Source organism: Somniosus microcephalus, chromosome 6, assembly GCF_052327205.1.
Source record: "Somniosus microcephalus isolate GS21.2 chromosome 6, FLI_Smic_1.0, whole genome shotgun sequence".
NCBI lineage: Eukaryota > Metazoa > Chordata > Chondrichthyes > Squaliformes > Somniosidae > Somniosus > Somniosus microcephalus.
Window position 1 is genome coordinate 174792305 of NC_140992.1, and position 24312 is coordinate 174816616.

General features: G+C 48.6%; 1 protein-coding gene across 1 annotated transcript in view; it reads left to right on the plus strand.

Annotated features, from left to right (window-relative positions):
- The window catches only part of fcsk (fucose kinase), a 163830-nt gene that overhangs the window by 98272 nt on the left and 41246 nt on the right, over positions 1-24312 (plus strand). The window contains exons 9-13 of the mRNA XM_085990959.1: positions 1363-1464; positions 9858-10028; positions 10696-10769; positions 16215-16579; positions 18212-18422. Of these exons, the coding sequence (XP_085847085.1) occupies positions 1363-1464; positions 9858-10028; positions 10696-10769; positions 16215-16579; positions 18212-18422 (923 nt within the window). The remainder of the gene's footprint in view (positions 1-1362; positions 1465-9857; positions 10029-10695; positions 10770-16214; positions 16580-18211; positions 18423-24312) is intronic.

Consider the following 24312-nt stretch of genomic DNA (forward strand, 5'->3'; position numbering starts at 1 on the left):
TCATTAATACATATGGTGAAAAGCTGAGGCCCCAGTACAGATCCCTGGGGGAACACCACTTGTCACATCCCGCCAATCAGAGAACGTTTCCTTTACCCCTACGCTTGGTCTCATACCTCCCAATCAATTAGCAACCCAAGTCACAAGGTTACCGACAATTTTGTGCACTCTCATTTTTGCAAATAATCTCTTGTACGGAACCTTATTAAATGCTGTCTGAAAGCCCTTGTCCACCATGTTAGTGGCCTCCTCAAATAATTCAACTAGATTAATCAGACATAACCTACTTGTCACAAAGCCATGCTGACTCTCTTTGATCAGCTGATACTGTCCAAGTGCTCAGACAGTCTATCTCTGATGATAGATTGCAGTAACTTTCCCACAACTGATTTTAAACTGATGGGTCTGTGGTTATTTGATTTCTCCCTCCCTTCTTAAAGAATGGAGTGACATTTGCAGAGTGGAAGGGCCTGAATGCTTACTCCCGCTCGGCCTGCGTGAAGTTTGCAGTCTCCAATGCCACACGCCATCTTTGACTGAGAACATGAGCTGAACACCTCTGCCAGTGTTGCTCTATAGAAGCCTGAGGTGACCAGTGCTCTGATCGTCTCTGCTTCCCTATGGGGACAAGTCCTGCCTCAGTATTGTCATTGCAGACAGATGACAAAATCATCACCTCGATCGAGATTAACCAACCAGATGTTGAGCATTTTTTGTTTTAAATTTTTGCAGCAGCTTCAAAATACAATAAATCTGAACGCTCCCTCACATTCGGTCGGAGGCTCCTGGGAGACCTTGCGACCTCCTGCCCTCACCCACCTCAGGGTCGCGACCTCACGGGCGCTGGTAATTCTCAGCCTCCCTCTTTCTCCTCATCACCAGAAAGGAGGGGAAAGTCACGGAGGCCCGAGCTATCCCACACTCGGACAGCGACTAAAAATCTCCCCCCACACCCCAGGATTGATATAATGTCTCTCCACCATCGGTGACTGTGCCTCCAGCTGCCTAGGCTCTAAGCTCTGGAATTCCCTCCCTAAACCTCTCCGCCTCTTTACCTCTCCTTTAAGATGCTCCTTAAACCCTACCTCTTTGACCAAGCTTTTGGTCACCTGTGTAATATCTCCTTATGTGGCTCGGTGTCAAATTTTGTCTCATTGCACTCCTGTGAAGTGCCTGGGGATGTTTTACTGGGTTAAAGGCCCTATACAAATGCAAGTTGTTGTTGTTGACGTTGCGAGCTCTGCTAAAATCCAAGATGTACTTGGGATTCATTCTATTGTTTAAAGCTGTCGCATTCAGTTTGATGCAAAACCAAGAGATGAAGTGTATGATCTTTCACGACTTGTTTGTTTATTTTTTAAGCACCCTGCTCTGTTGAGCGAGAACTGTTCTGTCATCAATAGCCTCCTGGATGGGGAGATCAGAGTCGAACCAAACAGTGTTGTCCAACACTGCCACCTACAGGTAAAACGCAGGCTGTGACCGAGTCTCCCCACTTCCCATCATCATAGAATAATGTTCCTATGTATTTCTTCTGTAAGTCCCCAATGATTTCACTCTGTATTTACTCATATATATTTAAATTACATAAAATTTACAGCACAGAAACGGGCCATTTGGCCCAACAGGTTTCTGCTCCACACGAGCCTCCTCCCACCTTACTTCATCTCACCCTATCAGCATATCTTTCTATTCCTTTCTCCCCCATGTACTTATCTAGCTTCCCCTTAAATACATCTATGCTGTTCACCTCAACTACCTTATGTGGTAGCGGGTTCCACATTCTAACCACTCTCTGAGTAACTTTCTCCTGAATTCCTTATTGGATTTATCAGTGACTGTCTTATATTTATGACCCCTAGTTTTGGATTCCCCACAAGCAGAAACATCTCTACGTCTACCCTATCGAACTCCTTCATAATTTTAAAGACCCCTTTCAGGTCACTTCTCAGTTTTCTCTTTTCTAGAGAAAAGAGCCCCAGTCTGTTCAGCCTTTCCTAATGGTTTTCACCTCTCAGTTCTGGTATCATCCTTGTAAATCTTTTTTGCGATTTCTCCAGTACTTTGATATCCTTTTTGTAATATGGAGACCAGATATGTTAAGTGAAGATATGCCAAAGAAAGTGTGGGAAGAATAAGCTTCTGCTAATGTTTTGCTAAAATAGCACTTACTGTCGCAGTTAGTTAGTCAACTGACCTTTCACTTCTGAGACAAGTGAAGTCCAGCCTAAACTGCAAGGAAGCCAGTATCCTGTCCTTGCTGGCTGTAAGAGGCCGATAGATCTGGAAGCCTGGTTTGAAGGATTTCTTCTCCAGGCTGCGAATTTATCCAGTCATTAGCTGAGCCGTACAGACCAGGAAGGTCGAAGGTTCTATCCGCTGGTTTGTGCTCAGTTAGCTGGCCTCAGACAGTAAGGGTGCTGCCATTCTGTATTACTCTTGGGTTAGAGTGAAAATCGTCCAGAGTTTCTGCTGCTTAATCCAATCCGCTGAGCCTTGCTGGATAGTGCAACGTGTGGGCATTGAGTGAGGGTAGGAGGGGGCTCGGCTCTGATGGCCCCCGCGATCAAAGAGCTTGCCAACACCCATTGCTGAGGCGCCAGTGTGAATAATGCCCTTTTGAGGCTAGGTACCAGAGGGTGTCTGGTGCCTGTGGATGCAGGTCACAGCAAGAGGTTAATTCCTGCACTGTCGGAGGTGCCGTCTTTCAGATGAGACATTAAACCTGCCTTCTCAGGTGGACGTAAAAGATCCCATGGCACTATTGGAACCTCAGGACATCCCAAAGTGCTTTACAGCCAATGAATTACTTTTTGAAGTTTAGTCACTGTTTAATGTAGGAAACGCGTCAGCCAATTTGTGCACAGCAAGCTCCCACAAACAGCAATGTGATAATTGTAGTGTCCGTGTGTAGATAAAGACACTGAAGACAGGAGTTGGTTCATAGGTATTTACTAAGCAAGTCTGGGGGGGGGTTCTAAAGGATATACACAATACACAGACTTATATAGCCCGAGTGGCCATTACCGGCATTACGCACACCTGGGGCTCTTAAAGGCACATACACCACAATTCCTCCCCTTTTAGCTAACCAGTACATCATATTTTAAGGAATTATTAATTACATGTTATATGCAAAATAATATACATTGCTGTAATTAATTAATTATAAGTTAGTCTCTCAGGAGGCTTCCTGACTCGGTCCGGATAACGCCTCAGGGGTGTAGTAGTTTCTGGTGGTGTAGTAGGTTCTTCTGGCAAGGCTGATTTGGCTTGAATGCCAGTGTCGGGTTCATCAGGTTCCAGTATCACCGGATCGGAGGTAGATATGGGTATCTCTACTTCATCGTTAGATGTATAGAGTGGTGGTGTAGGTTGTCCCTTTTCGGATGACTTTATGATTTGGTCAGCATGGCGCCTTATTATGCTTTCTCCGATGTCCACGGTATACATCAGTGGTCCTAGTCGTGTGCAGATAGTTCCAGGCTGCCATTTCTCGGTACGGTAGTCCCGGGCCAAAACCTGTTGGCCTATCTGGAAGGCCCTAGTTGGCCTTTCATTCATGCCTTGAAACTGCCGGATCTCCACGTCCCTTCGGATGTTGGGCTTGACCAAATCCAGCCGGCATCTTAGGTTGCTATTGAAGAACATCATGGCGGGAGTTTGGTTGGTAACCATATGTGTTGCATTCCTGTATGCGATAAGAAGTTATCCACCTTGTGCTGAAGTTTTATGTCTTCATTACCCATGGCCTTTATGGCCTTCTTGAAGGTCTGGACAAACCTTTCAGCCAATCCATTGGTGGCGGGATGGTATGGGGCAGACGTGTAGTGCTTTACCCCATTGTTCTTTAAGAACTTTCTGAATTCTTCGGACACAAATTGCGGTCCATTATCAGAACAGATCTGTTCCGGCAGCCCATTCCTGGCAAATATGGTCCTTAATACTGTGATGGTTTTTTCTTTGGTGGTGGAGGACATCTTTATTACCTCCGGCCACTTGGAGTGTGCATCAACCGCGATTAAGAACATTGAGTCCATAAATGGACCAGCAAAGTCGATGTGCACCCTTTGCCAGGGAGATGAGGGCCACTCCCATGGATGTAGAGGGGCCTGTGGCGGAGCGTTTTGGACCTTCTGGCATCCAAGGCAGCTCTTGGTCATGTCTTCGATGTCTCCATCGATACCTGGCCACCATACAAACGCCCTAGCTAGGTTCTTCATTTTCACTCCACCCAGATGCCCCTCGTGAAGCTCCTTTAGCACTTTATCCTGGAGTTTGGGTGGAATCACCACTCTGGATCCACACATCAAGGTTCCTCGGCACACTGACAGCTGTTCTCTTCTTTGCGAGAATGCTGGCAACAGTGGTTCGCCATGTGCTGGCCATCCCTTCACTGTTAAATCGTAGACCCGAGAGAGAGTCGGGTCATTTCTTGTCTCCCTTTCAATGGCAGAATTTGTCACTGGTAGACATTCCACTATGGTAGAGTGGAATATCTCTACTGGGTCTACTGTAGGTGCCTCTTCTATCATTGGCAACGGTAGGCGCGATAAACCGTCAGCATTCCCATGCTGTTTTGACCCTTTGTATTCTATGTTGTATTGGTGTGCCCCTAGAAAAAGGGACCACCTCTATAGCCTTTGTGCTGTCATAATGGGAACACCTTTTTTAGGGTTGAATATGGAGATGAGGGGTTGATGGTCAGTCAACAAGGTAAATTTTTGTCCGTGTAGGTAATGGTTGAATTTCTTCACTCCCCATACCAGGCTGAGTGCTTCCCTGTCTATTTGGGCATAGTTACGCTCAGCTGAGTTTAATGAGCGTGACGGAAAAGCTATCGGCCGTTCTGAGCCATCAGGGAATTTATGGGATAATACTGCTCCTATGCCGTAAGGGGATGCATCGCACGCCAGTCTGATTGGTAGTGATGGGTTGTAATGAGCCAAAACTTCTTCGGATGTGATTAAGTCTTTACATTTATGGAAGGCACGTTTACAGTCTTCGTTCCATTTCCAAATCACTCCTGTCTGTAGAAGTTCATTAAGAGGGTGTAGAAGAGTTGATAAGTTCGGTAAAAATTTATGATAGTAATTTATTAATCCCAGGAATGACCTTAATTGTGAAACATTTTCAGGTGCTGGGGCTTTTATAACTGCTTCAATTTTTTCAGGTGACTTATGCAACCCTTCCTTATTAATTATGTGGCCACAATATGATATCTGATTTTGGAAAAATTCGCACTTGGGGCGATTTGCTCGTAGGCCCCGTTCTTTCAGCCTAGTGAGCACCTGCTCCAAATTGGCAAGGTGCTCGTTGTCGTTTTCTCCTGTTACAAGGATGTCGTCTCGGTAGCATTGAGTCCCCGGAATCCCTTGCAGGACTTGCTCCATAGCTCTTTGCCAGATAGCTGGAGCTGATGCTACTCCAAAAACCAGTCGATTGTACTGGTACAGGCCTTTGTGTGTGTTTATTGTGAGATACTTTTTAGAGGCGTCCTCAACCTCCATCTGTAGATATGCCTGTGCCAAGTCAATTTTGGTGAAACGTTTCCCTCCGGATAGTGAGGCGAAAACATCTTCTATCCTCGGAAGAGGATACTGTACTGTGTGAAGGACCGGGTTTACAGTCACCTTGAAGTCACCACAGATGCAAATTTTTCTCTGTTCTTCAGAGTTATTTTTCAATGCTTTTTTCATGACTGGAACGATGGGTGTTGCCCATTCGCTCCAATCTATTTTGGATAATACGCCTGCTTTTTCCAAATTCTCCAGCTCTGCCTCGACTGCTGGACGTATTGCGTATGGCACCGGTCTTGCCTTAAAGAATTTGGGAATTGCTGCATCTTCCACTTTTATTGAGGCAGTGATGCCTTTCAAGGTTCCTAGTTCCTGTTGAAACACTTCTTTGGCGTTGGCCAAGATGTCTTTTAATCGTTCAGGTATGATGTCATCATTGTTTTTTTCCTTACTGGTCACCGTCAGTGCCTGAATGGAGTGCCAGTCTAAACGTATCTTCCTGATCCATTCGCGTCCCAACAACGGTGGACCACCATCTTGTAGAATGTATAAATACAACTTTTGTATTTCTTTGCCGTTGTATACAACAGGCACCCTTATTTTTCCTTTGGGGTATACTTTCTGCCCCGTATATGTTTTTAAGATAATGGATGTGTCTTTTAGAGGTATATGCGAAAATAGCCTCTCGTAATCTCGTCGATTTATTACGGTTAGAGCTGATCCTGTATCTAGCTCCATTTTAACTGGGGACCCTGCTATTGTGAGGGTAACCCAAGTGGTTTGGTAATCCTCTTTGGCAAGTACATTATGTAATTTGAGACAGCTTAGTCTCTTGTTTCCGGAGTCGCTATCGCTCTTCTGGTCTTCGGAGCTACTGTCCGTCATCATTTGTACCTTCCTGTACTTTTCTTTATTGATTTTTTTTCTTCTTTCAGTGAGTTTATTTTGTCCAGATTGGCATACCCGTGCAATGTGTCCAATCTTCCCGCATTGCCTGCATGCTTTGTCCTTGAACCAGCAGTCCCTCTGGTTATGGGTGGATCTGCCGCAGCGATAACATCTTCCGAACCCCTGTGTCATTTCATGGGTGCCGAAGTCCTGTGTCTTTTGTTGTATCTCTGCAGTTCCTTTTGCTGCTGCTTCGTATGATACAGCCATACTGAAAGCTTTGTCCAATGTTAAATCTTTTTCAGAAAGCAGTCTTTTTTGTGTTCCTTCACTTAAGAGACCGCAAACGAATTTGTCTCGAAGATAATCCGATCGTCCTGCTCAGAATTGGCAGTACTTTGATAGCTTTCTTAATTCGGTTAGGTAATCAGCGTTACTTTCATTCTTGTGTTGATTTCTCTTGAAGAACTTGAATCGTTCCGCTATCAGCAGCGGTGTTGGGTTTAAGTGCTCCTGCAGGGTATCCACAATTTCTTTAAAATTCTTGTCCTTTGGTTTGGCTGGAGTGATTAAGTTTCGTAACAGCCCATATGTCTTCGCGCCCATTAAGTTCAGAAGTACTGAAGCTTTTTTTTCATCTTCTATTCCATTTGCAGTGCAATATACCTCTACTCTTTCCACGTATGTGGTCCAATCCTCTATTACGCTATCAAAAGCATCAATATTACCAGATTTAGGCATGTCAGAAAAGATATGGCGCTTCCCGCGCTTTTTTTTTTCTGTAGCAAAGATATGGCGCTTCCCGCGCTGCTGCCGATAACAACGCTGTTTTACTGCGGTTTCCGTTTATTCACTGTTGGAGACTCGTTCCCGCCGGAGGTCTGAACGCTGACCTGCTTGCCGTGCCGGCCGTCTCCCGAGTGCTCCCTCCCAGTCCGTTATTGCTTGCCTCCGATTTCGCTGCCTGTCTCAGCTGTAGAGCCCGCCGCTGGAGCCCCAGCCTGACGCCCAGGAAGGATTAGCGCAGTACCTGCCACCAGCTTGGCCAGCTGGTGAAACCACAGTTTCTCTTACTTCCTTGAGTCTTCTGGACGCCGGAGGAATCGATGTTCTTGAGGTGCTGCCGAATTGCAGGTAAGTCCGTTTCCACTTCGTCGCCACTGTAGTGTCCGTGTGTAGATAAAGACACTGAAGACAGGAGTTGGTTCATAGGTATTTACTAAGCAAGTCTGGGGGGGGTTCTAAAGGATATACACAATACACAGGCTTATATAGCCCAAGTGGCAATTACTGGCATTACACACACCTGGGGCTCTTAAAGGCACATACACCACAATAATGACCAGATAATCTGTTTTAGTGATGTTGGTTGAAGGACAAATTTTGGCCAGAACACCGGGGAGAACCCCCCAACTCTTCATTGAAATAGTCCCATGGGATCTTTTACGTCCACCTGAGAGGGCAGACTGGGCCTGGATTTAATGTCTCATCCGAAAGACGGCACCTCTGACAGTGCAGCACTCCCTCAGTACAGCACGGGAATGTCAGTCGAGATTTTGTGCTCAAGTTTCTGGATTAGGACTTGAACCCACAACCTTCTACAGGTGTTACAGTTGGCCTCAGTACCCGTAAGGTAGTGAGGGGAGAAATCAGCCAGGGCTCCTGCTCCTCATTGCTGTCCGGTGACCCCTGCAGGAAAGTGCAGGTGTGTGAAGACAGGATGAGGCTTGGTTACGATGCTCCCCTCTCCTCCCTCCCTGGGGTCAGGCAGCTTGAGCTCGCACATGGAGAAAGACCATGTTGGTGAGGTGCTGGGAGGCTGGTAGCACATACAGAATGGTATCACAGCGTGATTCAGCACCTTGGGGAATGGAGAGGAGAAAAGGAGAGGAGAGGAGGTAGACAAAAGGCTGGAAACTATAGACCAGTTAGCCTAACATCTGTGGTTGGTAAAATGTTGGAGTCCATTATTAAGGAAGCAGTAACAGGACATTTGGATAAGCATAATTTAATCGGACAGAGTCAGCATGGTTTTATGAAGGGGAAGTCATGTTTGACAAATTTGCTCGAATTCTTTGAGGATGTAACAAACAGGGTGGATAAAGGGGAACAAGTGGATGTGGTGCATTTGGACTTCCAAAAGGCATTTGACAAGGTGCCACACAAAAGATTACTGCACAAGATAAAAAATCACGGGATTGGGGGTAATATACTGGCATGGGTGGAAGATTGGCTATCTAACAGAAAACAGAGAGTTGGGATAAATGGTTCATTCTCGGGTTGGCAATCAGTAACTAGTGGTGTTCCGCAGGGGTCAGTGCTGGGACCCCAACTCTTTACAATCTATATTAATGATTTGGAGGAGGGGACCAAGTGCAACATATCCAAGTTTGCCGACGATACAAAGATGGGAGGGAAAGCAGTGAGTGAGGAGGACATAAAAAACCTGCAAAAGGACATAGACAGGCTAGGTGAGTGGGCAGAAATTTGGCAGATGGAATATAATGTTGGAAAGTGTGAGGTTATGCACTTTGGCAGAAAAAATCAAGAGCAAGTTATTATCTAAATGGAGAGAAACTGCAAAGTGCTACAGTACAAAGGGATCTGGGGGTCCTGGTGCATGAAACACAGAAGGTTAGTATGCAGGTACAGCAGGTGATCAGGAAGGCCAATGGAATCTTGGCTTTTATTGCAAGGGGGATGGAGTATAAAAGCAGGGAAGTCTTGCTTCAGTTATACAGGGTACTGGTGAGGCCACACCTGGAATATTGCGTACAGTTTTGCTTTCCATATTTAAGAAAAGATATACTTGCTCTCGAGGCAGTTCAGAGAAGGTTCACTCAGTTGATTCCGGAGATGAGGGGGTTGACTTATGAGGAAAGGTTGAGTAGGTTGGGCCTCTACTCATTGGAATTCAGAAGAATGAGAGGCGATCTTATCGAAACATATAAGATTGTGAGGGGGCTTGATCGGGTGGATGCGGGGAGGATGTTTCCACTGATGGGTGAGACTAGAACTAGGGGGCATAATCTTAGAATAAGGGGCTGCCGTTTCAAAACTGAGATGAGGAGAAACTTCTTCACTCAGAGGGTGGTAAATCTATGGAATTTGCTACCTCAGAGAGCTGTGGAAGCTGCGACATTAAATAAATTTAAAATGGAGATAGACAGTTTCCTAGCAGATAAGGGAATTAGGGGTTACGGGGAGCGGGCAGGTTCGGATCAGCCATGATCCTATTGAATGGCGGAGCAGGCCCGAGAGGCCGTATGGCCTACTCCTGCTCCTACTTCTTATGTTCTTATGTTCTTATGAACTAGGGGAATAAAACAGCAAATAACATGAAACAGACACATTAAAGATAGGGGGCAGTTCTGGATTGCTGATGAAGTTATGATATTGAGACTGCGGTTTTCACTGGGTTCCTTGCTCTGGTTATTTTTTTTTTGCCAGGGGTCCATTCATTTAAGGGCTGGTTGTCTTCTTTCGGGAGTTGATCTGATGTCGTCAGCTGTGCTCCGACAGTACCAGCTCTGTGATGTAATCATCCAGGGACACCACATCAGGCTGAGGGACCTGAAGCTGAAGATTTTCAGCATCATGGGACGCCAGGATGATCTGCAGGTGTAGTATATGCTAGTCAGTTACTAACTTTATTAACTGTACCTTGAAGAATCCTGCAGCATTTGGGGATGAAGGGCGTCAGTGTTTATGACATTCAGTACCAGGTATAGTGCACTTAGATGCAGAGTAAAGTTCCCTTTACTCTCTCCAGCAATCTGCCTCAGCCCCAACCTCAGAAGAGTGCACCCCTACTGCAGCAAAGGTGTCGTTTCCAACTCTTGCACTCCTGTGACCCATTTAGTGCCAAATTGTCTCCCACTTTGCGCATTTTTGTACATGTTCCTTAGGACAGCATTCTGCTGCTTTCCATGGTCAGCTAGTCTGCTGGCACTCAATTTCCGCGACACACATGGATGAGGTTCGGAAGGGCTTCCATGCCAGTCGGACCACAGTCCAGCAAGATGTTAATGAGAGTGATAGTGGTGTGGAATGGAAATTATACTCCTGGATCTGAAGCCCGACACTCAGCTAAATTGCTGCAATTTTGGATGTGGCTAAATATGGTGCCCATCAGAAGCCCCTTTAATAATGCACCTTTGGATTTGTAAGAACCCAACCTGCTGTGTACAAGTCCAACCCTTTCCGGACGTGTTGTAACCCGTTACTTTGCCTGTCCCGACCTGCTGTGAACCGTGGAACTAATCACACTTTGTGGTCTCTCTTACAGACGCCTTTCACCAGTGACTCCTCAACCTTCCTGAACGTTTCGTGGTCCGAGTTCTTTGAAAGGACGGGAATCAAGTAAGGCTGGCCCATGTGTTCCCTTGCTTGCTGCGCACTGTTTGAAAAAAAAGTCAGAAGTTCTACAGGTAGAATCATACAATCATTCAGCACAGAAGGAGGCCATTTGGCCCATCGTGCCAACTCTTTGAAAGAACTCTCCAATTAGTCCCGCTCCCCTGCTCTTTTCCTATATCGCTGCTAATTTTTTCTTTTCAAGTATTTATCCAATACCCTTCAGAAAGTTACTATTGAATTTACTTCCACCGCCATTTCAGACAGTGCATTCCAGATCAAAACAACTCACTGCGTAAAAAAATTCTCCTCATCTACCCCCCCCCCCCCGCCCCACCCCGGTTCTTTGGCTAATTACTTTAAAGGGGCGATTTTGTGTGTCAGGACCTTGCGAGCAGCCAGCTCACGTTGGAAAACTGCCAGCAATCCGCCTGTAATTTTCGATTATCTGTTGACTGAGTGCGATGCTCATCAGTGACGCAGGGTCTCCTTAACCTTACCCTTAAATATCTCTCTCTGTACGGTTCCCTATAGCAACCAGCATACTGTGGTCAAAGATGACCAGAGATGAGGTGCTACCAATTGTATTCCATAACGTTTAAAAAAAATTAATTCTCGGGTTGTGGGCGTCGCTGGCAAGGCCAGCATTTATTGCCCATCCCTAGTTGCTCTTGGTTAAGAAGATGATGATGGGCCTTCTTCTTGAACCGCAGTAGTCTGTGTGGTGAAGGTACTCCCACAGTGCCGTTAGATGGGGAGTTCCAGGATTTTGACCCAGCAACGATGAAGGATCGGCGATATATATCCAAGTAACATTCGCCCCACACAAGTGCCAGGCAATGACTATCTCCTACAAGTGAGCGTCTAAGCATCGCCCCTTGACATTCAACGGCATTACCATCGCCGAATCCCCCACCATCAATATCCTGGGGGGTCACCATTGACCAGAAACATAACTGGACCAGCCACATAAATATTGTGGCAACAAGAGCAGGTCAGAGACTGGGTATTCTGCGACGAGTGTCTCACCTCCTGACTCCCCAAAACCTTTCCACCATCTACAAGGCACAAGTCAAGAGTGTGATCAAATACTCTCCACTTGCCTGGATGAGTGCAGCTCCAACAACACTCAAGAAGCTCAACACCATCCAGGACAAATCTTGATTGGCACCCCATCCACTACCTAAAACATTTGCTCCCTCCACCACTGGTGTACCATGGCTGCAGTGTGTATCATCTACAAGATGCACTGCAGCAACTCGCCAAGGCTTCTTCGGCAGCACCTCCCAAACTCATGACCTCTACCACCTAGAAGGACAAGGGCAGCAGGCGCATGGGAACACCACCACCTGCAAGTTCCCCTCCAAGTTGCACACCATACTGACTTGGAAGTATATCGCCGATCCTTCATCGTCGCTGGGTCAAAATCCTGGAACTCCTTCCCCAACAGCACTGTGGGAGTACCTTCACCACACGGACTGCAGCTGGCCTTGCCAGCAACGCCCACATCCCATGAACGAATTATAAAAAAGTTAGGATGGTGTGTGACTGGGAGGTGATGGTGTTCCCATGCGCCTGCTGCCCTTGTTCTTCTAGATGGTGGAGGTCACAGGTTTATTGAAGACCTGAGACTGGCATAACAGATACCCGAGTTACCATCCTCTTCCCGGTCAGAACTGAGCCTGATAACCTGACTAAGAAAGGCAGCATTCCATCAAGGGAGAAGCTTGGTGCCACCGTTGAGAGAGACTGCCATTTGAATCTGGCTCCCCTAGTCTGGGCACAGGCCAGGAAAATGATTCACCGACCACTGGCAAAATATTTATTTTCATTTACTTTTTTCTTCCCCCCCGCACAAGTATTCTTCCCTCCTCTCACCCCTTCCACTCCTAAAATTTGTTGACTCCTTGGTGGAGTGCAGTTTCACAGGTGCCCTCTGGTACCTTACACAAGTAACCATTGTACATGTGTGAGCAATGGCCATAGAGGACATCACAGCTAATCCCGGTCATGATCCTGATCGTGAACCTGGTCCTGATCATGGACCTGGTCCTGATCCTGATCCTGATCCTGGTCATGATACTGACCCTGGTCCTGGTCCTTGTCCTGATCCTTGTCCTGATCCTGGTCCTGATCGTGGACCTGGTCCTGATCCTGGTCCTGACCCTGATCTTGGTCCTGGTCTTGATCCTGATCCTGGTCCTGATCCTGATCCTAATCCTGATCCTGGTCCTGTTCCTAATCCTGGTCCTGATCCTGGTCCTGATCCTGATCCTGATCCTAATCCTGGTCCTGATCCTGGTCCTGATCCTAATCCTGGTCCTGATCCTGATCCTGATCCTGATCCTGGTCATGATACTGATCCTGGTCCTGATCGTGGACCTGGTCCTGATCCTGGTCCTGACCCTGATCTTGGTCCTGGTCTTGATCCTGATCCTGGTCCTGATCCTGATCCTGATCCTGATCCTGGTCCTGTTCCTAATCCTGGTCCTGATCCTGGTCCTGATCCTGATCCTAATCCTGGTCCTGATCCTAATCCTGGTCCTGATCCTGATCCTGATCCTGATCCTGGTCATGATACTGATCCTAATCCTGGTCCTAATCCTGGTCCTGATCCTAATCCTGGTCCTGGTCCTGATCCTGATCCTGATCCTGATCCTGATCCTGGTCATGATACTGATCCTGGTCCTAATCGTGGGCCTGGTCCTGATCCTGATCCTAGTCCTGTCCTCACCCACATACTCACACAGCCCAGCAGGAATCATTGGTTAGCGATGAGCAGAAGGGACCTTGGTCTAGTTTGCCTCCTTGACCATGGGCACTGAGGCCATTGTAGTGCTCTTACCGCCTCTTGCCAGAGATCAGTTAGCTCAGACTGGGGATCGAACCTTCTTGATCACTGATTAAACTGAGCCATTGGGGGTGGAGGTCTATTTAATCTAAAAGATTTTCTTTGTGTTGGCTGGAAGATGGGTATTAATCCATTAGGTTTGTATTCTCCTTGTTCTCTGCCGATTTAAATATATCTTTGGTCCCCTCAATTACAGAGAGAGAGGGTGCCCAATGGGGAAATGTGGGTTCGATCCCTCACTCTGCTGAGTTCCTTTTCTGGCCCATGCTGCCTTGGTGATGTGTAAAGTGAAGGCTAGGCACGTCCTCAAGGCAGGAGGAGAGATCAGAGAGAGACATTTTCAGGCTCCTCCCACACACCTCCTGGTGGCTAGCTCAGACCGAACTTGGCGGGGGCCTGGGGTGGGGGAGGGGACCTTGCCTGGTTATTGGGTAGACGGATAAGAATATAATGGGAAAATTGAAGGAATTCATCTTTGATTAAAAAGGAGAAAATGAGTCATCTGTTATTTCACTGTGTTTGAAGACCAGTGCAATTCCTCACTGAAGTGCTGCACTGGGGTAGAGGGAGAGAAACTATTTCCTTTGTTGGGGAAGTCCAGAACAAGGGGGCAGAACCTTAAAATTAGAACTAGGCCATTTAGGGTTGATGTCAGGAAGTACTTCTTCACACAAAGGGTAGTGGAAATCTGGAACACACTCCCCCAAAAAGCTGTTGAGGGTTGGGGGTCAATTGAACATTTCAAAACTGAGATTGATAGATTTTTGTTAAGCAAGGGTATTGAGAGTTACGGAACCAAGGCGGTGAGATGGAGTTAAGATAAAGATCAGCCATGATCTAATTGAATGGTGGAACAGGCTCGAGGGGCTGAATGGCCTACTCTGCTTCTATGTTCAGTGCACTGACCCAGTGTTATTCCAGTCCTGTAAACAAGAGTAAATAGCGATAAAGATTAGGGGTTCCATAAAATGCAAGTGGTAAGAATCCAAAGCCAAACTTGGAGCTTTTCTTCATTGCTTAGGGTCTCTGAAGACTTTGGCCTATCAGAGAGTAGATCGACCTCAGGACACGCTCATGTCTAAAGAGACTGCCCAGAACAATACTAAAGTCATACAGACCAGAAGGTACCAGTTCAATCCCTGGTTAGCCCCGAGTTAGTTGAGCTCAGCCAGGATGCAAGTATGGAGGGACACGTATGTGGATGTTGAGTGAAGATAGGCTCAGGCTTGCCTGTGATGCCCTTGCAGTCTAATAGCCTGCCAACATGGCCTGGACTCAAATGAAGATTGGCCACATAGTTAAGGTGTCACAGGGCTGCTGATGCCCATGGAGTCATATCCCAGAAAGGAGTCAACGCCTTCAAGAGGAAGAGGAGAAGATCAATGGGTGGGAGAAAGCTTTAAAAACAGAAAGCAATCTTCTGGATTCCTAAGGTGGGACATCATTTTAAATAATTATTTCAGACAAGCAAAAGATACCAGACAACAAAGGCTGGGATGCGGTGGGGTTGGGTGGGGGTGGGGGTGGGGGGTTGCGAGCAGGGCATGGGGTTCTAGCTCACTCTGCAAGGTCAATATTGAGCCCCAAATAGCAAGGTAATCCTGCCACATTATAAATTATTGGTGCGTCTGCACTTAGAATACAGTATACAGCTTTGGTCGCCACAGTACAGAAAGGATATTACAGATATTGAAAGGATACAGAAGACAGCAACATCCAGAATGATTGGGCAGATGGAGGGATCGGATTATGCGGAAAGATTATGTAATTTGGGCATGTTTTCACTGGTATAGAGAAGGTTGAGAGATGATAATTGCTGTTTTTAGGATTCTAAAGGGACTAGATAGTGTTAACCATGACAAGCTGTTTCACCTTGTCCAGAACAGGAGAATCAGAGGACACGGCCTGCACTTGAAGTGGAGTAAATTCAAAACTAATCTGTGGAAACAATATTTCAGTGAGCAAGTGGTCAATCTATGGAAGAGGCTCCCTCGGGAGATGGTGAACGCAGTTAGTATTGACTCATTCAAAAGCCAATTTGATAGATTTCCTTCAGAAAATAACATTTTGGGAGACAGTATATGAGTAATTTGAGAGGTGACGTGTGGTGAGTGTAGCAAGCTCGGGAGGGGCAGGTGACTGGACCTCTGGTTCCCAAAGCTCTCCACCCCTGGGGTTTCCCTCGCCTCGTGTCTGGGTCTGTTGTAGACTCACTGATAGAGACTGATTGCTGTGATTGGTCAATTACTCCATTATTGTTGTAGGAATTGGACCGTGGTCTTTTTTCATCCAGCAATTCCTATGTTCCCATGTAAGGGAATTGTACCAATGACTCCTGTGCAGTGAAATTCTGATTCCTGCCACGTTCCCAGAGGGATGCACCAATTAGAGCCAGATATCCCTGACACAGAGGAGGGGTAATCAGAGGGAACATCACCCTGGCTGGTCTTTGTGGGCTTGGAGGAGGTAGTTACAGAATGGTATGGACAGAGGCCTGGGCACAGGTCCACCATCCTGCCCCTGAGCCAGCAAGCGGCGTGTGAGAGAGGGTGTAAAGGGAAAATGAAAGACTGCGAATCAGAGGCCTTTGCTTTTCGTAGGAAAGAGGAGGTATGGGGTCCGGGCAGTCTCGGAAATGACCAGTGCCTGCTCAATGCTCAACTCTTCCCAGTCTTCCACACATCTGAGCCCATCGGGATGGAGGAGGTGCTGTGGTTCCTCGGATCGGAGACAGGACAGTTTCTGAGGAAGTGGCAGTCGGCCTGGCGCCTGTCGATGAAGGAGGTCCTGAGCTGCCTGGACCAGCAGGCCGAGCTCGCCTGGAGACGGCAGCTGTTCCTCACCCGGGCGCAGCGTAAAGTACGGAGCACGCTGCTCGCTCGCAAAGACAACAGCCTCTGGCCTCTGATCAGGGCAGCCATCTGTGAGGGGCATGAGCAACAGATACTCAACACCCTCGATACAGGTGAGAGGCATCTTTCTTATGGGTCGGTGTAACTGGAAACTGATTTGCAGCTTGTAGATTTTTTTTTGTCAGAAGGTTGTGGGTTCGAGACCCACTCCAGAGTCTTGAGCACATAATCTAGGCTGACATCCCAGTGCAGTACTGAGGGAGTGCTGCACTGTCAGAGGTGCCGTCTTTTGGATGAGACATTAAATCGAGTCCCCATCTGCCCTCTCAGGTGGATGTAAAAGATCCCATGGCACTATTTGAAGAAGAGCAGGGACGTTCTCCCCGGTGTCCTGGCCAATATTTATCCCTTAGCCATCATCACTAAAGCAGATTATCTGTTCATTATCTCATTGCTGTTTGTGGGAGCTTGCTGAGTGCAGATTGGCTGCCGCGTTTCCTACATTACAACAGTGACTACACTTCAAAAGTACTTCATTGGCTGTAAAGCACTTTGGGATGTCCTGAGGTAGTGAAAGGCACTATATAAATGCAAATCTTTTCATTTAGATAAAGCATCAATCCAAATAACCAACTTTTAAAATATAAAAACATATGTTTTTCCCTCTCCTCCCTTCCTGCAGGTGCTGACTCCCGCTGGGATGGGCAGGTCCAGGAGCAGAGGCCACTCACTGAAGCGACTCTTCTACATGTGTGAGCCCAGACAGTGAGTGAGTGAGCGGGAAGGGCCTAATGCCCGATCCTATCCTCACCCCGACTCCCACACACACAGTAACAACCTGGGTCACGACCTAGTGGCCTTTCTCCCCCCGCTAGCCCAGGGGGGCCCAGACTAATTTTAGTGTCACATTGGCTGAGATCAACTAACAGCACAGACTGGGGATTGAACCTGGGGCCTGCTTGGTGTGTGTGACTCAGTACCATGCCAGCCCACTGCAATTACCAAACCAACCACCAGGGAGCCTACAAAAATGTAAGGTAGTCCTGATTATAGCTGGACTCTCTTCCAGTGGATTGCAATCAGGAGATGAAAGGGTAATTCATTGTGTCAGTGAGAAGGACAGGGCATTATTAGGTAAGAGTTGGAGGAATGGGCAGTTCCTCTGTTTTTGGTTGAGTAAGAACTGTTGTCCAGGACAAAACTTCCTGCTCTTCTTTAAACACTGTGATGGGATCGTCAACATCCACCCGAACCACTAGAAACGAGACACAGCCTCAGTTTAACATCCCACCTAAAGGACAGCACCTCTGGCAATGCAGCACTCCCTCAGTAATACACTTCAGTGACAGCCTAGAATGCGAGTTCAAATCCGCTTCAACCCACAACCTTCTGTCTCCGAGGTGGGAGTGATTCAAACTGAGCCAAGCAGATGTTAGTATATCGGCTACCAGTTAAACTGGGCCCAGGTGACGGGTATAGAAAGTGTGTGGGGAACCAGAGTATTATTGCCAGCCCATTGGGTATTTTTCAGAGGTAGTGGGGGTGACATTTAACTGCAGCAGGTGGGGCAGCATTGGTGGTAGAGAATGAGCCGCTCGGTTGAAGTGAATGGAATAGCTAGTCGGGCGGGATGTATAACGGGCGTCCCATTCGCTTCTCACCGCCCCGCACAGTTAGATTTCAGCCCCAGTGAAGGTGCGCTGGTTTATGTGGAATAGGACACCACCTGTTCTCTTGATTTACAGTGGCTGCCACCACCGAGGACCTGGGGGTCGCGGCCCGCACCCTGGCCTGTGTGGCCGATGTCTTGGGTTGCATGGCCGGAGGGCAGGGAGGGCTCCGCAGTGGGCCCGCTGCCAATCGGGCATGGACTGATGCCTTCCGGCTGCTGGAAAGCGGGAGCGTGGCGCTCGGAGTGGCGAGGCTGACGGAGGAGCGGGGAAAATGGCTGAGCAGGTGAGGACGGAGCTTCCTTCTGGATGAGTGTATTCATGGATAACCGGTGCCATGGTTTTGCTGAGCTAGAGCTGATTATACTGCTGCCTCTCTCACCTAGAAAGCCTCACTGCCACAGCACGTGAGAGCTTTCTGCCCCCGCATACCGTACGTGACCAGTCCCAGAAGCGTAGGTATTTGGGTGTGGGCAGGATTAGACTCTGTTGTGATGCCCCCACAGTTGAGTAGTCTGCTAATATAAATGTTTTACATAGAATTTACAGCACAGAAGCAGGCCATTTGGCCCAACAGGTCTATGCTGCACATGAGACTCCTCCCACCTCACTTCATCTCCCCTGATCACCATATCCTTCTAAGTTTCGACTCACACATGAATGTTGGTGTCTGTGGGGCAAGACCTCAGCACGAGGCTTATTATGCGGAGAATTTCTCTGCTGCAAAAACAAATACATTCTCTCAAGCAAACATGCCCAATGCCCATTGATACTCCCCCGCCCACAGGGAATGGAGATTGAAGGAGAGTGGAGGCTAGATTTTAGCTTTGAGGCTCAGGAGTGAGAGCTAGCAGATCAGAAAGGATAACAGACTCTCTGGGAGTGGGAGGTTAAAATATTAAAGATCTGAATCCCGACCCCAACATGCCTCCAATCCGCCCACATCCGGGTTTAACAGGAGGCGGGACGGGCAGACGGACTCGCAGGAGGCCAATTGGCAATTTAACTATTATAATGAGGCTTCGTGCCTCATGTTGAAGCTCCATTTTAAATTTAACTGTGGGCGGACGGGTTTCCCAGGCCTCGGGGAACCCGACAGCTAAAGGGAGGCAAGGACTGCTGGATCCAGGAGGTAAGTGCCTATCCACATACCTGCTGGATCCAACGTTCCTGCCTCGCCAACCCCCCACGATCGGACAAACCCCCGACCCATCCACTCTCCCTCAGACCTCCCCCCGCCCCCGAGGCCTCTGATCTCCCTCCATGAGGCCTCCGCTCTCCGATTCCCCCCTCCGGGCTTCCGACCCCCTCAACCTCCGATCCCCCCTCTGGCACCCAGCCGCCAACCCCCTCTCCGGCCTTCTGATCTCCGGCCCCCTGCGATTCTGACCTTCCTACAACACCCCGCCCCCCCCCTCGATCTCCAGCCCCCTCCGATCCTGGCTTTCCTACAACCCCCCTCGATCTCCGGCCCACTCCGATCCTGGCCTTCCACAACCCCCCTCGATCTCCGGCCCACTCCGATCCTGGCTTTCCTACAACCCCCCTCAATCTCCGGCCCACTCCGATTCTGGCCTTCCTACAACCCCCCTCGATCTCCGGCCCCCTCCGATCCTGGCTTTCCACAACCCCCCTCGATCTCCGGCCCACTCCGATCCTGGCTTTCCTACAACCCCCCTCAATCTCCGGCCCACTCCGATCCTGGCCTTCCACAACCCCCCTCGATCTCCGGCCCCCTCCGATCCTGGCTTTCCACAACCCCCCTCGATCTCCGGCCCACTCCGATCCTGGCTTTCCACAACCACCCTCAATCTCCGGCCCACTCCGATCCTGGCCTTCCTACAACCCCCCTCGATCTCCGGCCCACTCCGATCCTGGCTTTCCACAACCCCCCTCGATCTCCGGCCCAGTCCGATCCTGGCCTTCCTACAACCCCCTCGATCTCTGGCCCACTCCGATCCTGGCCTTCCTACAACCCCCTCTGTTAAATCTGTGAGTTGTTCAAGTAATTAATACTCAGACTTAATCAGTAACAATAAAACAGGTCTTTACTGGTTGGAGTTGGGACTATACGTAGGTCTTTACTTCAGGCCCACAGGCGGGAACTGAGGGGAGATCAGTACCCACAGTACTATTTATACCCCTATGGCCAGGAGTGGTACTGCGAATCACTACGCCCAACAAGTAGTGCAGTCCTGTCCATAGGTTCAAAGTAGCACACATATTACATACACAACATTCCTCCCTTCCTAGCTTTACAGTCATCTCCCCATTTAACATAACGTAATAACATATATACATATATAACTTCAGGTTTACATAACAGAATAACATAGACACATAGATAACTTCATGTCAAAACAGATCACAGATTCAGTCTCTGCGGAAAACAGTTCACAGATTCAATCTCTGTGGTGGAGTCGGTTCACGTTGCTGGAGTGACTCATTCAATAGTCCTTCCATGGATTTAACAGTTTGAACTTCCGAACTGAATTGGCTCCGTTCGGAGGGACCACGTGTGTGATCTGGTAGAGGTGATAATGGTTCAGATGGGTCATCTTCTGTTTTTACTTTTCCTTTTCTGCTTCTTGGAGACTCTCTGGGCTCCATTGTCAGCTGCCACAGCTGCCAGCTGCATGCGCAGTTCCTCCTTCTCTTCCTCCTGTTTCCGTCGTAGAGCCAGCTTCTCCCGATGTTCCGTAGACTTTTGGTGCTCCTCCATGATTTCTGCACTTTGGGAGTCGAAGTTACAAGCTGGGCAGGACAGGACATCGTAATATTCGGTGTCGTCCACCAGGTCATAGTAATATTCGGTGTCGTCCTGAGCTAGACCAGTGAGAGGGTCGTCTATTTCCTCCATACCCAGCTGGACGTTAGCCAGCTCTTGTTCCAAATCCAGACATCTTTCCTGAAGAGACTTCTTCATGTGTACCTCTGCATCCAGCTTTTTCTGGGCTTTCAGCAAGTCGTTTACTAGTGACCTCATTTGTGATTTTAATACTTCAACTTCCTTTGGAGATTGATTGATCGGACTATGCAATCCCTCTACCGGAGCAGCTGTTTCAGCGGTCTGTTGTTCTACGTTGACGTGAGTCAGCGTACTTTTGGCATCCAAGGGCTGCTCTGTTGCAGTCATCTCAGTCTGTGTTGCCACCTCAGCTCTTCCAATAACCTTTGAGAGCTCCGAACCCCTTTCGTTTGAATATTGAAGTTCATGTTCAAGTTTTTCCCATTTCAGAGTCCTGTCCTTCAGCATATGCAGGAGTTGGCTGACCGTTAACTCCTCTGACATCAGACGTTTTGTGTGCTCCTGTTCCATTTTCTCCATCAGCTGCTTCTGTTGTCTTTCCAGATTCTCCAACTCTATATCAAAGAACTCTTTCGTTGCATTCAACTCTTGCTCACAACGGCGAAGCATTTGTTCTAATTGCTGTTGTAGTTTGAAATGGAGTTGAGTTCGAGCCCGGTGTCCCTCAGAAATGGGCACATCAGTAGACTTGCCAGACTCAGAATCCACAGTTAAACTATGTTGTTGTTGCTCAGTGGAATTCTGTGCTGAAACTTTGTCTTTTGCACCTGAGTTGGGCTTACCATCATCCGTTCCAGAGTCTGGGCCGACTATCTTCACCGAGTTCTCACTCGTTATTGTTTGTAGGAAATGCCAGTCCATATTCATTTTCCTAATCCACTCCCGTCCTAGTAGTGGAGGACCTCCTTCAGATATCACATATAAGTCCATTATTTGACTGTCTTCGCCCTTGTGGACCACTGCAACCTCTATTTTCCCGATGGGGTACACTCTTTGCCCCGTGTATGTTTTCAATATAATCCCCGTATCCTGTAGGGGAATATGTTGGAATAACTTTCCGTAATCTTTCTTATTTATGACCGTCAATGCCGATCCAGTGTCCAATTCCAGTTTTACTTGGACTCCTTCTATCTGAAGAGTGACCCAAATTGTCTGGAGGTCTGCACCCTTACCAGCGTTGAGTACTCTTAAGCTAGCCAGTTCATTACTGCTAGCGTCTGAATCGGACTCCTGTTCGGTCACCTTGTGTACCTTTGCGTATTTTCCTTGCGGTGACTTCTTGTTGCTGGTCTTCTTCGCTGACCTGCATACTCTAGCTATATGTCCAAGCCTACCACAAGTTCTACATTCTTGGTTTTTAAACCAACACTGGTTCTGATCATGCGTTGTCTTTCCACAACGATAACATTTGCCAGAACTCACACCCAATTTGTGTGCACTGAGCTCCGGTGACCGTAGCTGCATTACTGCCGTGCCTCTCGCTGCGGCTTCGTGTGCTGCTGCCATAGTGACCGCCTTCTCAAGCGTCAGCTCATTCTCCTCGAGCAGTCGCTTTTGTGTATCCTGTTTAAATAAACCACACACAAATTTGTCTCGAAGTGCCTCTGTCAGTCCCGTTCCAAACTGGCAATATTTCGCTAATTTACGCAATTCCAGCAAATAATCAGCATTGCTTTCATGCTGTAGCTGCCTTCTGTCGTAAAATTTAAATCGTTCCGCTAGCATCAGCGGCGTGGGGTTTAGATGATCTTTCAGGACAGTAACAATCTCATCGAACGTCTTATCCGCCGGTTCATCTGGTGATAACAGGTGTTTCAATTGCCCGTATGTCTTCGCACCCATTAAATTTAATAATGTTCGAGCTTTATCTTGGTCACGAATTTTATTGGCCTTACAATAATTTTTTACTCTTTCAACATATATGGCCCAATCTTCGAGGTCACTATCAAAGGTGCTAATATTCCCGTGTTTAGGCATTGTAGATTTGCAATTTCTCAGATTTTTTTTTTTTACTGCTATCCAAGATGGCGGCTTCCCGCTCTTGCCGTCGTCCTCCGCCCACAAAATGGCGGTTTTCCCGCGCTTGGCGGTCTTCACCCGCCCCCCAACGCCGTCTCCCTTCAGCCCCCGAGTGCGGCCCTTATCTTCGCCGCGATCGCCCGAGTGCGGCCCTTATCAGCGGATGCGATCGCTGGATCGCGAAGCGGCTCTCGGCTCTTATCAGGAGATGCGATCGCTCCGTTGAAACGCCTCCCGCTCGAAGCGGCTCTCGCACCCTATTCCTCCAGCTCCCCCAGCCCCGTTCGTGCGGCCAACGCGGTCGACTGCCTGTCGCGTCGCTGCCCGGCTCAGACAACGGCTTACCCACCACCAAGCTGGAGAAGAAGCTGACGGGCGCCGATGGAGGCTCCGAGGTCAGGATGTCTTCCAGTGGGGTGGAGAGGGTGGAAACCTCTCTGCAACGTCCTGGCTGTGGGCGAAGCTGCCGTGGAGTGACTGCCGCAGGGTCCGAATCAGACTCGTCGCCAGTGTTAAATCTGTGAGTTGTTCAAGTAATTAATACTCAGACTTAATCAGTGACAATAAAACAGGTCTTTACTGGTTTCAGGTAGGGACTATACGTAGGTCTTTACTTCAGGCCCACAGGCGGGAACCGGGGGGAGATCAGTACCCACAGTACTATTTATACCCCTATGGCCAGGAGTGGTACTGCGAATCACTACGCCCAACAAGTAGTGCAGTCCTGTCCATAGGTTCAAAGTAGCACACATATTACATACACAACACCCTCGATCTCCGGCCCACTCCGATCCTGGCCTTCCACAACCCCCTCGATCTCCGGCCCACTCCGATCCTGGCCTTCCTACAACCCCCCTCGATCTCCGGCCCACTCCGATCCTGGCCTTCCTACAACCCCCCTCGATCTCCGGCCCACTCCGATCCTGGCTTTCCACAACCCCCCTCGATCTCCGGCCCACTCCGATCCTGGCCTTCCTACAACCCCCCTCGATCTCCGGCCCACTCCGATCCTGGCCTTCCTACAACCCCCCTCGATCTCCGGCCCACTCCGATCCTGGCTTTCCACAACCCCCCTCGATCTCCGGCCCACTCCGATCCTGGCCTTCCACAACCCCCCTCGATCTCTGGCCCCCTCCGATCCTGGCTTTCCTACAACCCCCCTCGATCTCCGGCCCACTCCGATCCTGGCCTTCCTACAACCCCCCTCGATCTCCGGCCCACTCCGATCCTGGCTTTCCACAACCCCCCTCGATCTCCGGCCCACTCCGATCCTGGCCTTCCACAACCCCCCTCGATCTCTGGCCCCCTCCGATCCTGGCTTTCCTACAACCCCCCTCGATCTCCGGCC